The sequence below is a fragment of the Microtus oregoni genome, unplaced genomic scaffold (genome assembly GCF_018167655.1).
Source record: "Microtus oregoni isolate MIOR12 unplaced genomic scaffold, Mior012 000001F_ref0000356, whole genome shotgun sequence".
NCBI classification, from domain to species: Eukaryota; Metazoa; Chordata; class Mammalia; order Rodentia; family Cricetidae; genus Microtus; species Microtus oregoni.
In genome coordinates, this window is record NW_024543060.1 from 35,516,653 (window position 1) to 35,540,804 (window position 24,152).

Genomic DNA, 24,152 nt, shown 5'->3' on the forward strand with positions numbered 1-24,152 from the left:
TTCTAGAAGGTGTCCTGTTCCCTCTACACCTGTGAACCTGTGTGCATTCTCTGTCTCTCTCTCTTACACACACACACACACACACGTTTCTCTTGCACTTTAGACTTACCTGTTTTACGAGACAGTCTGTCATGTAGCTCAATCTGTTCTCATAGCTTCCATGTAGGCATATGACCTTTGAACTTCTTCTGGTCCTCTTGCCTCCATTCTCCAAGTGATGAGGGTCCAGTTATGAACCACCAGACCCAGTTTCATGCAATGCTGGGGAAAGCCCAGGACTCCCTGCATGCTAAGAAAGCATTCTACCACCTGAGTTATGTCACCAACCCTCATGTTTTTCTCCTATTTTTTTTTCTTCCTCCCAAAAGTAGGGTGCATGATTGTCTATTAAGTTCTGTGACTTTTGGTCTGAGAACCCATTCTGAAATAATAAAATATATCAAGAATAATTATGATTTTTTAATGGCTGCATTCTATATCATAAATTTAAGAGTCTGCTTTTCAACTTTAAAGTATCATTTATGAGCTACAATTTGTCTACCTGTGGTTGGACTGGCACTTGCTTACCAATCCACTGTTCTTGTTCTTTTCATCTAGGTTTTGATAACTTTGTACTGGCTGGGAAGAAAAGCACAAAACAACCCCTACTATAATGGTCCCTATCTCAATCTGAAAGCTTTTGAGACTCTGTTGGGCCAGGCTTTGACCAAGGTAAGGAAACCAGCGCCACCTGTATGAAACAAAGACTGTGATGTGTGCGCCTACATCATCACGTGACGTGTGTGCCTGCGTCATCATGCTCGTCCCTTCCACTCTCAAGGCTCCTCTACAGCAGACATGGAGCTTGCCTGTGCTCCTTCCTAGACAGGGATACACAGGCAGGTTGGTTACTTGTTCTCTGGCTTAATGTGCTTCTTTCAAGAAGTTTGTTATCTGTGCCAGGGTAGGTTCAAGGTAGAGAATTTTATGTCCTTAATTTTAGGTAATTTGATGACACATCCATTGCTTTTTATATACAATATAACTTAACTGTTTCTATACTCACTGTGAACTCAATTTGCAGTAAAAATGCATTTTAGGGCTATTCATGTTTATAGGAGTTACTGAGTTTCTTTCTATTATTCTGTTCTTGTCATGGGTAATTATCTAGTGACCTCATTCCAATATCATCATGCAGCCACTGTTCACTGAGGAATAATACATATTAAGTGGAACTTGATAAAGGTTTTTGTTTTGTTTTTTGTTTTAAGACACTCTCAAGTAATCTAGGCTATTCAGAACTTGCTATGTATTCAGGGTGATATTTGAATTCCTAATCCTCCTGCCTCTATCTCCCAACTGCTGGAATTTTGAAGGCATGACTTGTGGTTGTCTCCTAGGGAGATTTTAAAGTTAGAACCCTTGTTTTTTCACTTTTAGTTTTTTATTTGTAATCACACACACACACACACACACACACACACACACACACACACGTACATATAAGAATGCTAGTGACCTTGGTGGCCAGAATAGGCCCTCAGCTGCCCTGAAGTTATGCAGGATTGCAAGCTGCCTGACGTGGTTGCTGGGAACTGAACTAGAGCAGCAGGTGCTCTTAACTGCCAAGCCCAGAGCCCTTGTTTTTCTCTATGATTTTGTTCTTTCATATCCCGGGATCATTGTAACAGGCTTTTAAGCCTTGTGCACTATTTGAGAAGGGCCAGGCCCTGAGGGTAAAGCATAGCGATTTTTATTTTGTCAGGAAAATCTTCATTTAAAGGAGCCTAGTGGAAAACTAATTTCTCTGTGGAACTGTTCAACCAGGGCTTTTATAATAATTGGAAGAAGATAGATGGCTCAAAATGATAAAATACTATCTATATATTAGTACTTAGTACTTGCTTTGTGAGGTTTTTCTGATGATTAAATACAAAACATAGTGAATGTTCTGACAGATTTCATTCTCACAATGAGGATGAAATAAATGTTAGTTATGATCAGAACAGAAAAGTATTTGGACATGATAAAAATTATTGCCTTCGCCTATATCTATCCACGTCTTTAAAAATACTTGGCCTGCATCTGGCCATGTGCATATTATAAAGAGAGATGGGATTAGACACTTATTTCCTTTAATTGTAAGGACTTGATAGCTTTTTAGCTCTGGGAAGATAGCTCAGGTGGTAAAATGCTCGTGCAAGCATGCGGACATGAGTCTGACCCCCGAATCCATGCAATAAAGCAGAATGTGGTGATACACACTCGTAATCCCAGCACTGAGGAGGTAAGGACAGGAGGATTTCTGGGGCTCCCCGGCAAGGTTGTATAATCTACTTGGGAAACAACAAACTAGTAAGACACCCGTTTTCATCTTCAGAAACATAAAACGACAAAAGAAACTCAAGGTGGATGCCTTTTGAAAAACAACACTGGAGAATGACCTTTGACCTCTACACACGCATGCTTGCATGTGCATGAGCACTCACACACATCTGTGCTGCCACACATGTGTAGTGTTAGTGTACATGAACACTCAGAAGAGTACAGTTCTGTATCCACTGTTTTGGATGAATTAGCTGAGACAGAAGTGCCACACATTCACAGTGTGCTGTATGTTGGAGAGTGACTGACTCATCTACCAGCAAGCATACCTGCCTTAGATTAGGAAGCAGATCCATCCCTGCCATGAAGAGGGTGAGGCTCTGGTGAGAGAATTGTAGGGAGTTGTGGGTACAAGGGAAACCTGGCTTCCCAGCTCTTTGGACCCAGGAACTCTGCAGTTAGAAGATACAGGGGCCACAGGCTCGTGGACTAGTGCTCTTTATAGACTTTTCCACTTTTTATGGCAATGACTCAGGATGAACAATCGCAGTGCAGAGTTTGGACTAGGAATGCCTCTTTAAAGGCTGTTCACAGTCGTCCATATCGAAGTCAGGATGGTCCAAAGACTTTTTTTTTTGTAGATAAGACTGTGGTTGTGGTCCTATTCTTCCTTTACCTGGTGGGAGTAGACACAAGAGGCATGTGAACCTATCATTTGGTTTGCTTCAGTTCTTTTGAGATGAAGGTGTTGTGTCAAGTGAACTTTCACAATTCACTTGCAATGATAAAGCCAATTGGAAATAGCATTGAAACAATATTCAAGTAGAAGGTGCTATATTTGAGTCAGATTATAAGCTGGGGATGACTCACTTTGGGGGGAACCTGTTAGGGTGAAGTCCTCAAAAACCAGACTGCAGGGGCAGACTTGAGTTATTTATAACAGGTCACATGACTCATTGTCAGTCATATTAACATTGAGGCTATCAGAGGTCAAACTGTGTTAACTGAGGTTTCAAAAAGTATGTGTTGAAGAGACCTGAAGGAGCTAAAGATTGACTTTAAAATGTTGATCTTATATTTTGAGATGTAGCCTGTTGACACTAAGCTTGGCATCCCCATTTGATTGCAAGTGGCAGGTGAAAAGGCAGACCCTGGCATTTCCATGCCAAGTTGTCAAGTTCAATGCTAATACAGAAGTTTTGTACTAGCCATTCTTGGCATTTCGAACACTTGCCAGACATTGGCTCACAAGCTGATGGATCTGAGGCAGGAATCTGCTTCAAACAGCTGCTGGCTGCTGGTCATGAGCACTAGCCAGCCCTGCTTCATCTGTTGAAAGTGTTTGTGATAAAATACCGAGACAATAACCTGCAAACCTCACCTCATTGTTACCTGATGAAGTGTTTCCACTTTGGCTTTCCATAATAATGTCTGCCTGTGTTTTCACTTAACCATTCGAAGATGAATTGAGATGCCTTGCCTCACTCCTGTATTTACTGAGTCCATCTCTAAAGAGTAAGAATATTTTTCTGCATGGCTATAATAGCACTTAAGAAATCTCATCAAAATTAATCCTCAATTAATAGATTATTGACTCTATTTTATGTGGTCTCTTTGCTATTTTTCATAGTTTTTAAAAGTTAAATCATGATTCAATCCAAGTTTGCATGTTATATTTTGTTATTCTTATGTTCTTTACTCGTCACCTGAGATTAACTTTGTTTTTCATTTAGGTCCTAATTTTTCAAAGGTCAGCTAGGTTCACTAAATTTCAGAGGTGTGTTAATTAAAATGGCTTGTTTTGGGAAAGTTCTACGAAAGTTATAAACCTAGGTGGGATATCTTTTGCCCTATTTTCACGTATTTCTTATTTATATAAGAGCCAAATAGCTATTTTCTTTCCATCGAAGGAAGGAAAGTTTTATATAGCAGCAGCATGTGTACTACCCTTGACTCAATATTGCCAGCGTCTCAATCTAAGTTGCATAATCAGTGAAATAAACAAATTCCACAATGTGTATCCTCACTGCTCTTTAAGATAGTGGATTTCTTTTGAGGGCAGATAGGACAACAGAATGTCACTCTGGTCTTATGTTTAACATATACCACCTCAGAGAAATCCTGGAGAGAGAATGACACATTTTCAAGATGTGCCTCCCTTTTGCATGCCTACATTGGGATGGCTTTTCTCTTTGATTTTTTTCATCTCTTCTACCAGGCAAAAATATAAATCATTGACCAGCATTTCTGGGCTGTTTTTATTAGTATTTTATCTTGTGTATTGATTATATAACTACTTTATTAAATAATTTCAGGTATCTTATGTGAAATTTTGAATAACCCCCTATCATACAGTTTGTGGAGAAAAAAAAGATGTGCTTTTAACGTTTTTTTTTCTTTTGTTGAACAAGAAAATCCTGTCAACTTCTCTCCCTAATTAATCAGCCTCTTTGCACTCCAGAAAGTTCATGTTCACTCACTGGTCTTTGTACAATATTTCTCCTTCAGGCTCTTGAAGATTCTAGCTGCCTGAAAAGAAGTGGCCGCGACAGTGGCTACGGGGATATCTGGTGTCCCGACAGAGGAGAATTTCCTGTCCCTCCAGGCAGCCATAGGAGGGAAGATTCCTTTGAAAGCTTGGACTCCTTGGGGTCTAGATCACTGACCAGCTGCTCCTCAGATCTCACGCTCAGAGGTGGGAAGGAAGGTGAGTTGTGTCTTGGGATGTAGGCTTATTTGGCTTGTTTGTATTTGAAGAGAAAATAGCAGAGGAGACAAAGTATGGAATGCAACCATTTCAAAGATTCATCAAGATGTAGATCTTAATAAATCCATGTAATTAGGTGGTTTTTAAATGTTATTTTTGGCTTTTCCCTCCCTCATACCTCAGAGTAATTCCAGTCCCCCTCTTCCCTTTTTTAAACTTCTATATTTGGACAGGACTTGTGAGGAGATAGTTCACTGTGACTGAATTTTGTCAGTGAGAAAGTCTTCAGACAGAGGCTTAGCAGTAGCTATCTAATAAGGCTAATAAGCTATCTAATAAGGTACCTCACGTATCTAAGCACAAAGTGCATAAGGGTCTGTGAATAGTCTACTTTCCAAGTATGTTTCTTTCTTGTCTTAATTTTACCAGAAACCACAGATAACATTTTAAATCCTGAGGCTATAGTCCAGTGATAGAGCCTATGGCCAACATCCAGGAGACTCTCGAGGTTAAACCCCAGCACTTCCAAGACCAGGTTTCTCCTTTTAAAGTATTTCTGTACTTTAAACATCATCCTTATCAGAAGTGAAATGGGATCTCTGATTGTGAGCTTGGGCTCCCTCTTTGAGGCTTTTCGGTTTGTTGATTGCGGACAGAAATATTTTGCCTCAGACTTTTACTATGCAAAATCTCAGATATCACAAATAATAAGTTTGTTTTCTAAAAGTCACTGAAGCATCACAGCAAAACTAAATTCTTTGACTTTTAGAGCCGCGATCGTAGAAATATTGAATGGCTTTAGAACTGACCTTTGTTACTGCCCACTGTTTTTGTTGGCCCTTCCCTACCGAGGTATGGCGTTTTCAGGGCTCAGATGAAAATGATCATATCTGTAAAGAAATAAATCTAAGTTTGCAGTTCATCCGAGTAATTAAAGTTGTAACCCGAGACTGAAAATGTCAGCCCACTATGTTCCTTTTCACTGACCGAGGAACTTACGGCATGCTGTGTTTGAACTTGCATTTGCCTGTCGAAGAATAGTAGAAGGAAAGGTGGTGGGTTTGCGGCCTGTGTGGATTTGTCCTCAAAATATAGAGACTCTGTGGAGCAAGATCTGAGTCTCCTTTGACACAGGGGCCCATACCTGATGTGTGATGTAAGCAGAAGGCCCGAGGGTCACATTACAGGGGGACCTTGTTTACGGACTGTAGATGTCTGGGCAGTTATAAGTAGGGTGGTGGGAGGGAAGTGGGTTTCAGGAGAACGAAGCTTTTCTGTGATTACTCTATTAAAAATGCTGCCGCCCACACAATTATAGTGGGTGGTAACCGTAATTAGGATAATATTTTTTAGGATTAGAAATTGTGCAGTTCATGAGTTTTGTATAAAAACAAAGCAAGTGTGATATTTGTACAAATAAAAAGTGTATTAGCTAAAAGAAAGATTTTTAAGTTTAAAATTTCGACAGTCAAATAGTCTAAGATTTTCATATTCCTTGAATCAGTTTTGGTAAGGAAAAGTTAGTTCGTTCTCTTCCTCCCTCTCTCCCTCCCTGTCTCTCTGTCTCTGTCTCTCTCTGTCTCTGTCTCTCTCTGTCTCTGTCTCTCTCTCTTTCTCTCACTCATTCAATTAGGACATGTTAAAAAGAAAGCAAAGCAAAAGAAAACAGATATAGCTTCATGCTTTCTTCATGCCTTCTGGTCTTCCTGGCCATGCCTGCCAAGCCATTCTCCCTTTCTGCTCTCACTGCCCCTGCACCTGACCTGTGACACAGCTGTATCAGACCGACCACTTCCTTTCAACCATACTGGCATTGTTTACTGTACATTCCGCCTGGCAGGTGACAAAGGCAAGTGGCCTTTAGGTCAAGTTAACCTGGAAGGTGTGCTAAAAGCCATTAGCCATGAGCTGAGTGGAGTTGCCCTCTGCAGCTGGGAGGAAGCAAGCAACACTTACCAGCTACCTGGGTTTTTTAAAGGCACTTGAGGCAGGGAGCATGAAGGGCAGGAGAGAGTACTCCATTTGGGTCTATATGGTTACTCTCTCTATTACCATTTTTTAAAGCATCTGGGTTTGTTAGTTTTTCAACTAGAGAATATATTATTATTTATATCTGTCTATTAATTGGAATGTATCAAAAAGGCTCTTTTTGGTGGTGGTGGTTGCTAAGTTTGCTTTTAAGTAAATTTTAAATCACAATTGCTGATTCCCATTATAGTTCCTTAGCTTATGAAAGGGAAGATCTTTATTTCTGTGGTCTCGTGTGAGTATAAGCTTTAACTTGTTAGGATTTCAGATTTTATCTAGTCTGTCTTCTGTGGTGTAGTGTCCTTGTTGGAATGAGTGACCTTACAGGGGTCTGGGTGTCACTATTGAAACTTGTGCAGTCTTCCTTTGGTTTCTACAACTGCCTGTTACTTCCTATAAATCTGACTGCTTCCCACCTTTTCTTACATTTCTGAACTCCCGTTGAGTTATGCTGTCTTCCTGGATTTCTAGATTTTATCACATGGGTTATACCTTAGCAAATGTATCCTTGTGGCAAAGAAGGCTGGGAAAGGAAGGGACTGAGCAGGGGACTGGGGACTTATCGACAGCAGATTGAACTGCGTGTGACTCTAGTATGGAAAGCAAGCCCTTCCCCATGGGTCTTATCACAACTTCTTGACAAAGTTCTAAAAATACTCAATGCCTTTTAGCAGCAGCACAGGGTTTCCAGGGGAGAAGAGGCTATGCTGGGTGGAAGGGGCTCAGCGGGAATTCGCTGGCGGCGAGTAAAGCAAGTCCTTGTGCCTTTATAGGTTTCGAAAGTGACACAGACTGGGAAATCACATTCAAAATGCAGGACTATAACAAAGATGATATGTCCTATCGAAGGATTTCAGCTATTGAGCCAAAGTCTGCCCTACCATTCAATCAGTTCTTGCCCAACAAAAGTAAACAGCCATCCTACGTGCCAGCGCCTCTGAGGAAGAAAAGGACAGACAAAAATGAGGATAACAGAAGAAGCTGGGCAAGCCCAGTCTACACAGACTCAGATGGGACATTTTCAAGGTAATGCCATGTGGTTATGGAGTTCAGTGTGTCTTCTGAAGCTGCGGTACTATTTAATGTAGCTAAGGGAATGGTTCCTAACATGTAGTTAACACCTATCACTAATGGGGATTTCTTTTCCTACCTGGATTTTCACTCTATTTTACATATGTTTCAGAACATCAGCATCTGAGGAGTAGGCCTTCTTTTAGATGCATGTCCTCAGTTTATTGGCGTATTTCTGGTCACTGGATCAATGATGTGGTCCGTTGTGAGCCCTGCGTGTTTCCTTCAGTTATATTTCTTTTTTTGTGGATAGCAGTGGACATGGAAAGAAACCCTTAATTTCCTACCAAATTATCAAAAAAGCAAAGGATGATATCCCAAATCTGTCTTTTTGTATGCTGTGCTGTGCGATTCTGAGAGCGGTTCTAACCCTGTTGATGAGTGAAGGTTTGCCTGATGTGGTTTTGGATGACTTAGTCAATTGTAAATTTCATGTGAAAAAGAGACCTGAGGGGTTCATCTCCCAAACTACTGCTTTCAACTCTTGTCCTCAAGCATTTTCTTTTGATATGTTAGCCTCTGGGCTACACACACTGATGAGGTCAGAAATATATTTGTCTGGCATCTGAGTGTCTATCATGCTATTGATTGAATTGAGAAAGCAACATCCAATCTGTCTGCAATTTGTCTTTCTCATAACACAGCCTTGTACATCTAGCTTTTCTCTAATGTGAGTGAGGTGCTGCTGTAATATCTCAATTTGGTCCTAAGAGCCGTGGTGTGGAGCCTGGGAGTTAATTTGCTTCATTCACAGGGGTAAGGTGGAATGAATACCCTTTGGGGTTCTGTGCCACAAACTGCTCACCCAGTGTCTTAACGTGGTTGGATATTTTGAACAGTAACCGGAGGAGGACTTGGGGTCCCAAGATGGAGCGCTGGCACACAGTCCACGAAACGTCAACCTCCTCTTGTTATTTGGAAGAGGAGGAAGAAAAGATAACGCGCATACCCAACCTTGTGAAGGACGATCTCTATGTAAGGAAGTTGAGTCCAGTCATGCCAAGCCCAGGGGGTTCTTTTGATCAGTTTCTTCCCAAGTGCTGGAGCCCAGAAGAGATGAGCTGGAAAAAAATAAAGAGGGAGACTTATAAGCCATGGTATAAGGAGTTTCAGGGATTCAGGTTTGTCTTTGTGCATGCCCCTGGCCTGGTGTTTGTTCTCTGCCCCAGTCTTTGGTACATTCTGTGTCCTGTTTCTTCAGTTAGGGATAGAGAGAGGCTTATTTGCCCTATAATGTCTGAGAAACTTGCATAATTATAAAAATAATGTTTAAATTTAATCCTGAGGCTGGACATGGGGGCACATGCCTACAAGCCTAGTCCTCTGGAGGCTGAGGCCAGGAGGATTTAAAGTTCGAAAGGAGCCTAGGTTTCAAAATAAAACCCCTTCTCTGAAACCAAAGAGGGCTTTTTGACCTACCTTAAGCTCACTTGTACCCCTGGGGGCACCTTTTATTTTTTATTAATAATCTGACCATGATTTATGTTATTATTATTAAAACCCAGCAATGACAACAGCATGGTTAAAAAGAACTTTAGATCCTAGCCTTTGAAAAGCCCCCTTGCGTATTTAGCTTGGCATAGATTTCGGCACTTACACTCTCCATTTCTTCTCTCCTTCTTTTCCCCCCTTTCTCCACCTCACTCCATGGCAGGTGGAATTCAGACTCTGAGGATGAGGACTCAGGCTCCCTCAGAAGTGCCACGCTTTTTAGTAGACTAGAAAAGGCAGAGAATAGGTTAGCCAGCAACTACCAAAAACCTTCACTCTTGCTGGAGCTAGCCACCAGACGTGCCATGAGGTCACAGGACGCCCATGCAGCCAGGAGGACCAGCGGTGCTTTGAGAGAGTCCAGGTGCACCTGTCTGAGCTACCTGCTTGTGACTGACCTTGGGCACCTTATCTGCCTGCTTCCGCTGCTACATTAACCTAGGCCCTAAATATTGAGTCATGGAAATTTAATGACATAGGAGAAGGGCACAGTGTGTAACATACTGCCTTCTGCATGAGGGAGTGTTGGCACATGGCTATAGGAATCAACATGCTATTAATGCAATAACGTGCAAGGTAGTTAGTATTTATATGCATGAATTCTTGCTGAAACCCTGTTACAAAAATGCTTTTTAAAAAAACTGTTTAAATTTACTGTTGTGAGAAGAGAAAAGAAATCCTTTTAGATAGACACTGGGAAGGGTAAGTCTGAAGAATCCAAACCTAAAAACACAGAAGGACTTTTATAAGCCTCGCGATCACTCTGTTATTTTTACGACCATGATGTGCACTATGATGCAAAGTATGTGATGGCCAACTCATCACTTTCTAAGATCATGCATCCTTCTCTAGGGAGGGGATGAGGCTACTATGGAGAATAGAATTAGGAAGATGGTACTGGGACTGGTACCCATGCTTATCCCAGGGAGGTTCACATGATCAGAGTTATAGATCCATCTCTTGTCCTTGACAGCATTCAAATTTCCTGGGAAGTATAACCTGTGGCTGTCTCTTTAGATGACACCCAGGAAAGTCATACTAGTGCTGAGTATTTGTCTTGTTTGTTACACTCCCTCCTGTGGCTCCTAATAATTCATCCCGATAAGTACTGGTTTGTTTGCTGGCTAATTACCATTCTTCTCATACTTAATACAACTCTCCCTTCCTTTTTCTTTTCTGTGCTTCAGTCAGTTTTTATTGCTTCAGGCCCTTCAGACATACTCTGATGACATCTTGTCTTCGGAAACAAATGTCAAACTCGATCCCACCTCTGGCCCAAGGCTCATAACTCGCAGAAAAAATCTCTCTCACACACCAGGCTATCAAGCAGATGACCTTGAGCTGACAGCCTTGGATCCTGACTTAGAAAATGATGATTTCTTTGTCAGAAAAACTGGGGCTTTCCGTGCAAATCCTTGTGTTTTTCGAGCCTTCGAAGACTTTCGAAGGTTCTCTGAGCCAGACGATGCTGTTGAACGAGATATAATTTTGCAGTGTCGGGAAGGTGAACTTGTACTTCCAGATTTAGAAAAAGACGATATGATTGTTCGTCGGATCCCAGCACAGAAAAAAGAGGTGCCACTGTCTGGGGCCCCCGACAGATACCAGCCAGTCCCTTTTCCTGAACCCTGGACCCTACCTCCAGAAATCCAAGCGAAATTTCTCTGTGCCCTCGAAAGGACATGCCCTCCCAAAGAAAGAAGCAGTAGCTGCCGAGTCTTAGTCCCTTCCCACCGACAGAAGAGAGACGACATGTTGACTCGCAAGATCCAGTCGTGGAAGCTGGGGACTGCTGTGCCTCCCGTCAGCTTCAAGCCTGGCCCCTGCAGTGAGGCCGACCTGCAGAAGTGGGAGGCCATCCGGGAGGCCAGCAGACTTAGGCACAGGAAGCGGCTGATGGTTGAGAGGTCAGAGTGTGTTTCTGCAAGGATTTGGCTTGTGATGGATGATGGTCTTGTGTAAATTTCCTTATGAAAAAAAAGCCGCCTCAGTTTTCTCAGCTCTGCATGTTGTGTGCCGTTTTGAAGCATCCTGTAAACAATTATTTGGCTTTGAGAAACTTTTTAGTCATTTCATGGAAGAAGTTCAATTCCATATTTACACGTCTTAGGATGATTTGAGAAGGTATATGCAAAGCTTGCCTCTGGCTTGGGTTTGTCCATCATTTTGTTCCAGTGTGAAATTGGATGAAAGTATTTTCTAATTGTGTTTTTGCAGGTTTTTATCCTCATGTCTAGCACCTCTGTAGTAGTCTGGCTGTGGTTTGGTTTTACGTGTTTATCCTATTTTGCAGTGTCTTTTATTGAGCTAAATATTTTCCTAAAATATGTCGCTGCAGATTTCATTTAACTTGATTTTTGTTGTTGATCTAGGTTTCTTGAACTATCAATTTGTAGTATGTTTTATCTGTAGAGTTCAGTGCAAGCACCATTAAAATGCATGAGTCTGTCAAACTCCGTTTGTAGTTTTGACCATTTGGGTAACATAAGCCATGCAACTTTCTGAGAGCTGTTCTGTTCACTGTAAGTTGGGAATGGGCAAATTTGACTAGGCTGAATATAATGAATGGCCCTAAATCTCTACCTTAGTTCCTGGCAAGGGGAGACCTTGTCTTACGAATTCGCTGGCTCAGAATACATTAAGAAAATGTTGTTATTATTTGACTCGAGTTCCAGGAGGCTGACTAAAACTTGAAATATTAAGAAGTGGCTAAGGGCCAACTTGTTCAGATTCGCCCATTTCCAGTTAGACTCAATTTAAAGATGTTTAATGCTGATAAGCTAACACAGCTGGAAAGAGTGACCCTTTTAACCTTTGGTTTTTTGGTTTCTTAGACTCTTTCAAAAGATTTATGGTGAGAATGGGTAAGTTTTGTGGTTCACGTTAACAACAAATGTGCACATTTGTGTCTCCTGTGACTTGCTGCACCAGTGTCTTAGCATGTTACTAAATGGGCTGCAATGTCCAGTGCATGGGAATTTTATTTACTTTTGATTAATATTGCCACCACAAAGCAGTATTTTTGCATCTAAATGCCCAGTGCAATGCATGAACTGCTATGTAAAGCGATAACAGTTTTGCTGTATTAAATTTTAATTCTATCCCTTTTACTTCTCATTTAATGGTTTAAAGTAGCAAGAGCCCAAGAATATGTTCATTTTGGTATTTGATTCCTAAAATTCACTAAGCTTCTGGTTTCTAGTTCTTGAAGGTCTCCCTGACAAACTGCATTTGGGAAAGTCTATGATAGGAAAAGACATTACTGCTTGCTTAGTGCAAGAATTCATGCAGCTTGCAAAACTCATGCACTTAGCTTATGAGGAGCTTTGCTAGTGGGGAATGTTAATATTTTGGGGGAAATATTTTTAAGGTTCTTGATTAGTTGTAACATGACTGCCTATGAAGAGCAAAGTAGACTTTCAAAATTATAAAATAATCTTGGTAGTTTCCAATGTTGTTACAAGAACTTTATTTAAACTATTTCTCAGATTTGGTCTACTGGTATTTAATATTCATTGGGTAAACATGACTAATATAAAACTGACTTTCTCAATGTTTTTCCAAGTTCTAAACTATTTTAAACTAAGTCAGTTATTCTCAACCCAGCATCCCCAGGCTCTCTGTAACTGTGGAAGTTATTGGTAATAGTTTGAGGAAGAGAGTGAAAGCTGAAAAAAAAACCCCAATATTTTAATCAGTCTTGGGACTTGAGTATCTTCCCCTTACCATGGTTCATCTTGTCTCTCAGAATCTCTAATTTTAAGAGTTTTTAATAATCTCAGTAGTTTAGAAATATTTAGAAGCTACCAAGATTCTGGCTGAATTATCACAGCATGATAACACTATCACAAGTCTAGATAATTGAAATATGATTGAGTGAGGAGCAACTGTTACAATGACTCCTTCCCGGATGGCGTGTGAAGGCACATTGTCCCTTCCTCACTTGTATCCACAGCCTTGTATGCTCACAAGGGTCTCATCTGTGAGGGTGAAGAAGTCAGTCTTTGGTACAACACTCCAATATCTGATCATACTTGTCATAGGAACGCTGTTTTAACTTGATTTAAAGTCCTCTTGAGCCTTCAAGCATTCTAAACATTCATGAGGAATTTTCATTTGTAATCATGTTTGACTTTGTAGCCAAACCACATCCCTGGAACAGTTTTCTAAAGGCGGCACAGGTACCGAGAGTCTAAGTACTTGTGCTATGTAAACACATAACTAACTACCTTTCTGTCTTGACACTACCTGTTTTTCCATAGTGTAGGGGTTGTTATGAGACTTGAATTACCCCTGGCTCAATGGTTGAATTCATGCCTAGCTTGCCTGTGGCTGTAAGTTCATTCCCCAACACTCTGCACCCACCCTAACCACAAACACCATGAAAACTTAGATATTCAACCTCAGGATGCTAAGGTATTTTTTTCTGATCCTTAACAGACAGCAGCAAATGCTTCCACTAGACAATTCCAAGTAATTTTTTGATTATTTGGATAACACAGGGTTTGCTTTAGAAGCTGTTTCAAAAATTCTCATGCAGGGTAGTACTAAGGCAGCTACACAAATAAAGCAAGATGACTGGTTAATTGAGACCAATGAATAATACATGACTTGTAATGGACTTGGTGTGTCTTAGAAAATGCAGCTCTGTTTAGGAGAAGTTGTAGGTTTATTTCTTTTTTTCTTTTTCTCTTAAGTTTATAGTTATCAGTGATTTCCTTACATTGATTTCTTACAATGAGATTAAAATATAAGTTAACATTGAATTACTTATAGGCATTTAATGTACAACTTACTTCACATTTATGCTAGGTGAACTTTCTCCAAAAATAATATCGTAGAAAAGCAGTACTGTTTTATACCTTGTAATTAAAAACTAACTGCCCATCTTGTGAATACTTTCTTTGTGGTAAAGACCAATTTGAAGAGAAATGTGTAGTATTTTATTTTGGTTCTTTGCCTACTAAGTCCTAGCTTGCACTTTATGTGGTTTTTAGTGCTTCTGCATGCTATGTAAGTGTTTTACTAAGCTTTACTTGGCATGTAACACATTATGTTTAGTACGATGCTTTCTATGTGGCTTCCAGTTCTCAAGTGTGTGTCTTTGTGTTGCATGAATTTCCATTTGTGTGGTTCTATGAAGTTTTGGGACTGGTTGGGTCTGATACAAACATGGTACTGACAAAGTTTACAAAAAAAATGTATTAACCATCTTGAAATGTGATAGCCACTAAACTTCTTATCAGTATCACAAGGAGATAAATACCAATTACATGTGAATTGGCAGTCAGAGACAACTAAAGAAGTTATACTTTTCTTATAGAGCTCGACCAAATGGCTTTGTAGGATTATCAGGATATATCATCAAGGCAGGCAGAAAGGAAGGGAGACAAGCTGACTTCGGTTATTTTATGCAGATTTTCTTTTCCACTACAGGTGACATCTAGTTATATCTAGAATACTTCTCATATTGCAGCCAAGTGTGTGTGCTATCTACAGTTACTGCTTTGTGCATGTCCTACAGTCCCCAGGGTAACCCCAGGGGAGCTCTCTAAAGCAAACGATTTTCTGGCTGAAATATTAATAGCGTTGGTGCTGAAAAGTCCAAATAAGTAGGCAAATCTCTAAATAAAAATTTCTTCTTATGCTCTCTTTATTTTATTTGATGGTAATTTCAAAATGTGTCACACAGATTTTTAACACTGGTTATTGTTCACAAAACCGTATAGGGTCCAGTGAAAATATACAGTTAGATAAATTATTATATTTATATTGCTTTCACAGGTACCACTCCTTAACTTACTCTTTTTAAATTTCTATTTGCTACCCAAGGCTGCAAAGTCTGCCTTATATTGTCTCCTTGGACTCTCTCTTCTATAGACCAGTGATTCTTAACTGTGGGTTGTGACTCCTTTGGGGTTTGAACAATGTTTTCACGGGGTAACACAGATATTTACATTACAGTTCATAACAGTAGAAAAATTACAGTTATGAAGTGGCAACAAAAAGAATTTTATGGTTGGAGTTGCCACAATACGAGGAACTGTATTAAAGTGTCACAGCTTTAGGAAGGTGAGAACCACTGCTCTAGACAGTCTGCTGTAAGTTCACTGAAGCTGGATTTCAGGAGAATGGCCCTATTTCCCTCTGAAACTGCCAGGAGCACCGCTTGTAGTCGGAGAAGTACAAGGAGATCAGTGATTTGTAGGTGACCTTCCTAAACTTCTTCCTCTCCCTCCCCTCTAGTACTGTTAAATTAATTGAAAAGGCAAGATGCTTGGTACACCTGCGTTTTTGGATTGCAAATATAAATGAAGCTGTAAATTAGAGCCTTCAGAATAAGGAATTGTAACCAATAGTAGCAGGCAGTTTTAAGAGAACGGCATGACTTACCTGCTCATTGTCCGTGCTGGGCTGTCCTTCGTAATTTCCTGGATGCTTTCTTTGGTGCTTATCTCAGTTCTGTGAGGGAGACAGGTGGGTGTTATCTGCATTCTGTAGACAGAGATTGCAGCTTTCCCAAGGATGGAGGCTCTCAAGTAGTAGAACCGGACTGGGGCTGTGCCTCATGAGGCAACTCACAGAGACTGCTTGGCAGGGTTGTTGCCACTCAAGGAACTCCTGGGACTTTAATGTCATGTGGTTAATGCTGATAAAGAAAGAAAGACTTCATCATCTTTGTACTCTAGAAGTTCTAGATTTTATCTGTGTGGTCTGGGGCCACCATTCTAATGTGAAAGCAGTTTATAGCGTTAGCATTTACACAGTTCCATTTGGTCACATCTGCCTTAGGAAGAATTAGTATACAACCCCAGATTTTTAAAAAGTGCACCAGCACAGCCTTACCTAGTTATCATAACTTAGTAGAGGAGGAGCCAAGGCTCTGAGAAGGGAACTAATTGATGTCTGTTCAGTGGGAGGGAAAAGCCTATGTTGCAGCTGAATCTAAAGCCCCAACTTCTTGTCTCTTGCTGAAGTCTCCGCAGATTCCTATGGCAGGTGCTGCTGCTTTAATGGGGGGTAACTTTCCATAACCCAGAAACAAATTCTGTTCACAACCTCGCCTATTAAAAAAAAGACTTTTCTATCCTAGACCAGGTTCAGCTCGGCTTTGTTCTTGTCATGTGCCTCTGGGCTGCTAGGCTTAGCTCAATGCTCAGGCAGTGGAGAGAGGCAGCGTGACCTTTGACTGGCATCCTGTGTGGGAAAACCCACAGCAGTGCTTCCCAGGCCAGGAGGAAGAGAGTAAGAGCAGCCACAGGAGGTTCTGGGCTGGTTACAAAATGATTCCACTCTCTTTCCAAGGAAAGACTAGTGTACTATGAATTAATATTTCCTTTTTGTTTTACTACAGTCTGTGCAGCGTCATGTGGTGCACGGCCAACCTCCCCTTACGTCTTGGATCTGCACATTTTCTTGCCATTTCTTACTGAGTATTTTTGTTTGAACTCAAAAGGCCTCTTTGCTTGTAGGCATGACTTCTGTCAGTATATAGTCTTAAATCCACACAATCTAATTTAGTATATAGTTAGACCTAGTGAGAGGTATATTATACATGTGTAGGTTCATATTCATAATATAGTCATAATTCTATATGTAATTGATTCCCTACTAAACATAGGCAATGCTATAAAAGTGATGCTTTCCCACAGGCCAGTTCAGGCTAACTGTGCTCCAGCTAACTCTTAGCACAGATACTAAGTGAGCGAATCTGCATGTATGGTGCTCTGCTAGCTAGTATTTTCTTTCCAAATAACATATGGCTTGTGAGAGGGACGATCTAGGTATGCTTGTACATATATAAGATAGAGTCAAGAATTAGCATCATGAAAAATGCTTTAGCTAAACAGGTGAGAGAAAGAGCAGCTCACTTTTCCCTTGGAAGAGCCACAAAGGCTGTAAGCGAGTGGTAGAGCACTATCTAGGTCATCGATTTGATGCGCTTATGGAGTATTCACTACGCGCCGGTCTTTGTTTTAAACCTAGTGATATATCAGCACAATCAGACGTAATTCCCAGTAATCTTACAGGTAACAGGGAGTAAGACTATTCTAGATGTCAATAAACGTTCAAGGAGAGAGGGTTAGGGTGGGATCAGCCCCGGGAGACATTTGTAGAATCTCGTAGGCTGGAAAGAGAAGGAAACACTGCATAACATTTAAGTGGATGCTTGGAAGTGGAGTGAAGTCATTGCTTCTTGCTGTCTTGCTGGATAAGGAATATTATGGCAGATTGAAGAGCAAGGGGAGAAGCAAGAGGCATGAGTATGTGCAAGACAGTTACTTGGCAGGCAGAGAGTGAGACCAGGGCACAGTGTTAGAAATGAGTATGGAGAGGCAGGAAGGAACCACATCATGCCAGACCATGCAGGTTGTTGAAGAAATCTACTTAGAACTTTGATGGGAAGAAGCTCAAGTCCGGAGTTGGGTGTGCCATGACCTAGCCGAGACTTAGAAAGGTCCCTCTAGCTGCTCCTTTGAGCACGTTGAAGCTTGGTGGTGGAGCAGGAAGATCTTTGGGATTCTCCAAGTGGATGATGTGATGGTGTAGGTCAATATGGTGAGGAGGAAGAGGTGAGAATTGTTAGATGTAGAAACAGAGAGCAGAAGAGTTGTGGATGGAGTAAGTGTTATGAGAAGAAGAGAGGAATCTGGGTGACTCCAAGCTTTTTGGTCCAAACTCTGAAGGATGGAATTGACCTTCACTGAATTGAGGAAGACAGATGGTGAGCCGGTAACTGTGGAGTGAGCCTAGCCATGGTTTGGATTAGCATTTTACAAAGGAGAGAGGCACCAGCAAAGAACTTTTGGGTTGGAGGGAGCATTTGAGGAAAGCCTTCTCTGATCATTTAAGCAGCCTTTTTGGCAATCCAGAGGAGGGTTGCCTGTGCCTTGATCTAGACTGTGATGGCAAGCGGAATGGAAAAGAAAGCGGCATTAAACGAGAAGATAACTAACTGAAAGCGAGGAAGAGAGAGAAACAAAAGCGAAAAGTGGTTCTTAGGTTTCAAATGCAGATGACGGAGGGCACGTACCACCATTAACCCCCACAGAGGGAAAGCAGGATAGAGATTGGCTGCGCCAACAATAACATCATGTTTTAGTGAGGTGCAGTTTAAAACACTCCTTTCCAGATAACATTGCAGCAGGTCGCTTTACAGTCAAGGTACCTAGGGTATTTTCAGGAATAAATGCCTATTCATGGGGAATTGGAAACGAGTCAATGAGGGCAGGTCCTAGGCTGTAGCCTCTAGAGGCATTTGCATGGTAGTTACCGTTGCTTTCTGGAACCCACCTAGTTTGATGGAAAAAAAAAAAACGTGATGGCGAGCTGTCAGGAGAATGCAAAACTTAGGTGCCCAAGGATTCACTAATACAATGAATAATATAGTTACTTACAACGTAATACGCAATAGCAAAGAACATTTCATCTACCTCTGAAACTTTCTGGATCTATCACCCTCTTGCTGCTGTCTGTGAGGTCTTTCTCATCCACGTAGTCTGTATAGGAGAACTAGTCATAGTCCAACTTAGTCGCCAATTTAAGTGAATAAGCTTCTCTACAGCTGGGAAGCAGCTTTATACTCTTTGAGAGTTCAAAGTCTATCAGAAGATCATAGTTTTTACACCAGCCTTTAAAATATGTAACAGTAATGGGGAAAACTGGCTTTGAAACCCTACTCAGGCTTTACTTCCTGATTGTGAATGTCCATGTTTGGGGCTGCAAATTAGGCTGTAAATCCTGCCGTGAAGAAGGAGAGGGAATCTGAGGTGGTTCTGACAGGCTGTGGGAAACTACCTTGGTCTTCTGAGAGTTTGTCCAGCTGCAGTGGTACTGTAGACCTTAGAGAATTGTTGAGAAGACACAGCACATCTTTTCCTGGTGTTGAACTTGAGCAGAAAATATCAGGTAGTCACTAAATTATTTAGCAAGTGCCTAGCAAAACCAGTCAAACTTTACTAGGTTAGCTTTGAGGGAGCATAGACAAATTCAGTAACGTGATGTTAGTGACTGATGGTTTCCTGCCCCCAAGATAATCTTAGAGATTATTCCTCTAAATACAAGCACTGCATTATTAGTTTCAGAACTGTTCAAGGTTACTTAGAGCATTTTGTGGAAAAAAACACACACACACACACAAGCATCTCACACCTGAGTTGAATGCTAGGCTCTCGTTTCTGTGCTTTGGAAAAACACCATTTATCTGTGTCGTGCTATTTCAGGGCACTATCAACAAAGCATCTGGGTAGGGCAGTAGATATTTAGGTGGAATTTCTAAATAGAAGCCCAGTCTTCATGTGAGCCCTCAGGTCCAGCCACAAGAACCTTTGTGATGGTAGGTGTTTTTGTGACAGGAGCAAGTCCATGAGCGATGTCACCGCAGAGGATATTCAGAACCTGCGTCAGCTGCGGTACGAAGAGATGCAGAAAATCAAATCCCAACTGAAAGAGCAAGATCAGAAGTGGCAGGATGTGAGTACTGGGGGAGGAGGGGGACCATGGTGCGCTCCCTGCTTCTCTCAAGGAAATTAAAGTACTTAAGAGACATTTTTCCTTGACATTTTAGCATTCAGTACTATAGAAAATGTACTGTTGTATGTCTTGAAGACCATTCTAAAAATATAGAAATATGCTTATTTTCCAAGAGACTATGAGCTCTCAAAGAGTAGAAAGTTCCTGCCTAGCAGGATAGTAAACTTGCTTACACAGGAGAGTGAGGTATGACTACTAATTATGCCTCTGCTAGCAAAACAGCATTGATCAAGATTGAGATTGAAGGGGAACAGGATCTAGCTCAGATCTTGGCATCAGTGGGGAGAGATGAAGAGTTCTCATAGTTACTCAGAGATTGGGATGAAATACAACCCAGAGTAATATTTTGACTGAAGTCAGTATCTATTGTGATTCAAAATTAACTGTGTCAAGAGAGCTGGCATATCCAAGTGTTTATGTAGACATAGACTTAACCTTTATCTCAAATCTTAGAGAAGAAAGTATAAGTCTTTTAGCCGAACAAGGTAATTATTATAAGCTACAGGAATATAAGGATCTGTAAAAGATAAACCAGACTCCCAAGCCCAAAGAAGTTAGAGCGCAGCTTTATGGTAAGAGGGTTGAGTGACAAGAGCAACAAGAGCACCAGAGAAAGCCAATATTAATGTCTGAAGATAGTACATTGCTAAACTCCAGTGCCCTCTAGTATGAAACTTGATTTAATGATCAAGAAACAGCACTTAGGGCTTAGTGTGAGAACTTGCCTTGTGTGTGATGCTCCAACTTCAACCCTCAATCTCTGTAAAAACCAGTAAAGAATTAGTATTACTTTCCCAAAACACAAAACAAGTTTTTCTTTTTAATAAGAAAATGATTATCAAGGTGGGATACCCATTAGATGTGAGCAAATGAACATTTGGGTCAATTTATTTCTTTTGGGAAAAATAGTCCATATTGGTTTCAGGACATTTGAAAAGCAGGGTTGGCCCTAGGTGCCCCAAAAGATTTATAGGCAAACTTGGGAAAGCTGGGATGAGGTCCAGTTTTGTCTGAGACCTTGAGTATACTTCCCTTTGAACTGAGATTTCTTTTGAAATCCTTAGTATAGTATTTCTCTGATTTGGAAATGGAGAAATATTTGAAGCATTCAAAATGCTTCAATCCCTGAATGTCACAACTGGCTCCTGAAACTAGGGATGCCTGCATTGGATAGATTGTCCAGGATGATTTAAAACATACTTCTGGAGATGTGGGAAGCAAGTATGGGCTTGTGCCACTATGATGGTCCCTGTTCTCTCCCCAGTAGACTATATTCTCTGAAATCATAGTCGGTCCAAGGCGATTTGTGGTCTCTCCTTCTGTAGGTAGAACTCACTTTTCCTTTAGGACCCCTGCTCTTCTCAGTAGACCTACCCCGTTAGGCACTGATCTTTACGTATAGTCTACCTTGTTGAGGGGAATCACATTAAGGTATCTGTGTGCCTATATTAATAAGATTGACCATTTACTTAAGCTGGACTGTTACGGGGACATTTCTGTCCCTCACATCACAGTAAGCATATGAATCAGGGGTTTGAAGTACTATGAGATTGAGATTAAAATATTTCCTGATCAACCTGACCTAGTACTTAATTGTAAGCCTTTAGCATTCTTTGAGAAATGGACATTGATGTGATACTTTCTTGGATAACAAAAGTGGGATCTCTTATTAGGTCAGGTTTTTCTGTCAGGCACATGAGATAAAAGCTTAGTACAGAAACACTGGCTATAAAAAGCAAAAATAGGGCACCTTGGCACAGGTGGGTGTGAGAGCTTTCAGCGTTGTAATAGGACTCCCCAGCATGCTCCCGCCGCAAGGAAAAAGTGTGTAGAAATTCAGGTATGACCGGGCCGATGGGATTTCTTGTCAGGATCTTGCAAAATGGAAAAGTCGCCGGAAGAGTTACAATTCAGATCTGCAGAAGAAGAAGGAGGAGAGGGAAGAGATCGAAAAGCTGGCCCTGGAGAAGTCTGACCGAAGCTCCAAGACATTTAGGGAAATGCTGCAGGACAGGTAAAGGGCCGGGGCCTTTTGTGTTTAGAGATCCCAGTGTTGGAAATGGAAGCTCTGCCTGGGGTGGGGTATGTGGTCACCAGCTTCAAACTGTAAACATGTATGGACCGGAAGAAGCCAGGCTGAAGCATTGAAACAATATTACTGATCTGGGCAGCAAAAGAACATATTACTTAGCACTGGTGAACAGGGCTCTTTGTCTCACACTGTACGGTCTTCTGTGTGTGTGGGGTTATTTTGCTATATTTGATAGCAAAACAAACAAAAATAAATAAAAAACCCAAGCCCACTGGTTTTTCTCCTTTTAAAGTTTAAGCATAGGGTAGTCAAATAAAATCAATTTTTACTTTTAAATAAATGTTGTGAAATCTAAGAGAGATCTTTGTTCAATTTTAGTGGTAGAGAATAAATTATGTTGAAAGATATAATATGTTTATCTATGTAAGTGTGGGTGTGTGGGTTTATTCTTTGAGTGAAATTTAAACTTTGATGTGAGCAGTTAACTGTGTGGACCTGGAGGAGAGAGAGCAAATATGCTTTAGAAACAATGTCACAAAGGACATTTGCTGCCAGGTGAAATTAAACAAAGCTCCGTTGTGTCTGAAATGCCGGTGCTCAAGACTTCCATTCCCTTAAGTCCAGCAGTCAGCCAGGGATGTGGGGACTCCCCACTAACTGCAGGGTGAAGCTGTTTCATCAGCTCTTTAAGTATGGATAATAACCTTGAATCTATTATAATTGCCCTTGGGGAGTCTGTCAAGCTCCATGAACTGACTGGTGCTCTATAAAGTCCTGAGTCTTCTGTGCTATTATTATTATTTTTTTTTTACCAATACATAATACATTTTATATAGCAAAACTTGGCAGACTCAGATCGGGGGCCAGTCATTTAAAGCATTTTGATCTTGGAAGACATAAATTTGTGGCCAAGAACCTGCAAATAGTCCCATGTGAGACCTTCCTTATTTTGTTATTAAAATAGTTTATGATTAAAAATATCCTTTGAGAGCCTCTTTCTTTAATCAAAGGTCGGGTCAGTCTCTTAACAGATGCTTAAAAGTTATGCATAATCTCATGTTAGTGTTGGTGCTAATTCTTGTTTTCCGTGAGTAACCACTTACACATCTGTTATTGTCTTACCCCATCTGGGGGCAAATGCATAACTCTGTCGAAATGGCGCATTTTTCTCTGCCCAGGGAATCTCGAGTTCTGAATTCTACAAGGAGGATGTATTCTGCCGATGATGCCCTGGATGATGAAGTACTTCATCCTACAGTGACTCTGTCTGAAACCAGCTATCAGAGAGAGAGACTGGGAGACAAGACAACAGCTTATCCTGCCGAGACGGCCAAAGAAGATTCCACAACGTTTGCAAAGAGACAGGACAGTGTAACAGCTGAGATTCAGCATCCTTCTCATATTCCTGAAGAGCAGCGGCCGGACCCTTTATTTGCTGCAGAACCACACCAGGCCCCCTTGTCTTCTGTAGAACCACACCAGGCCCCCTTGTCTTCTGCAGAACCGCACCAGGCCCCCTTGTCTTTTGCAGAACTGCACCAGGCCCCCTTGTCTTCTGCAGAACCGCACCAGGGCCCCTTGTCGTCTGCCGAGCCTCACCAGGCCCCCTTGTCTTCTACAGAACTACACCAGGGCCCCTTGTCTTCTGCCGAGCCTCACCAGGCCCCCTTGTCTTCTATAGAACAGCACCAGGTCTCTTTATCTTCCGCCGAGCCACCCAAGGTCTGTTTATCTTCAGTAGCTCTGCGTCCAGTCTCGTTCTCGTTTCAGCAGTCGCTGAGTACCAGAGGAGAGTCGACTCGGATTTCAGCTTCTCTCCCTAGAAATTACCAGAAAGCCGATACAGCCAGGTTAACATCTGTGGTCACAGCGAGACCTTTTGGCACGCAGTCAAGGGGAATCTCATCACTGCCCAGATCCTACACGGTAAAAATGTCCCAGGTTCATTTAGTCTGTTCCCAAGAGCAATGGTTTGGGGGAGCTTGA

The 24,152-nt window shown here is 41.3% G+C and overlaps 1 protein-coding gene across 12 annotated transcripts in view; it reads left to right on the forward strand.

Annotated features, from left to right (window-relative positions):
- Lmo7 (LIM domain 7) overlaps positions 1-24,152 on the forward strand; it is a 192,096-nt gene that overhangs the window by 134,474 nt on the left and 33,470 nt on the right. For 6 of the 12 annotated variants that reach the window (XM_041665406.1, XM_041665337.1, XM_041665354.1 and 3 more), the window contains exons 3-12: positions 598-711; positions 4,813-5,011; positions 7,813-8,065; positions 8,950-9,231; positions 9,765-9,965; positions 10,789-11,508; positions 12,436-12,465; positions 19,957-20,074; positions 22,006-22,148; positions 23,345-24,092. In XM_041665406.1, coding sequence (XP_041521340.1) covers positions 7,851-8,065; positions 8,950-9,231; positions 9,765-9,965; positions 10,789-11,508; positions 12,436-12,465; positions 19,957-20,074; positions 22,006-22,148; positions 23,345-24,092 — 2,457 coding nt within the window. In that variant the 5' untranslated portion in view covers positions 598-711; positions 4,813-5,011; positions 7,813-7,850. The remainder of the gene's footprint in view (positions 1-597; positions 712-4,812; positions 5,012-7,812; positions 8,066-8,949; positions 9,232-9,764; positions 9,966-10,788; positions 11,509-12,435; positions 12,466-19,956; positions 20,075-22,005; positions 22,149-23,344; positions 24,093-24,152) is intronic. The other 6 variants (XM_041665374.1, XM_041665382.1, XM_041665390.1 and 3 more) reach the window with 3 other exon arrangements.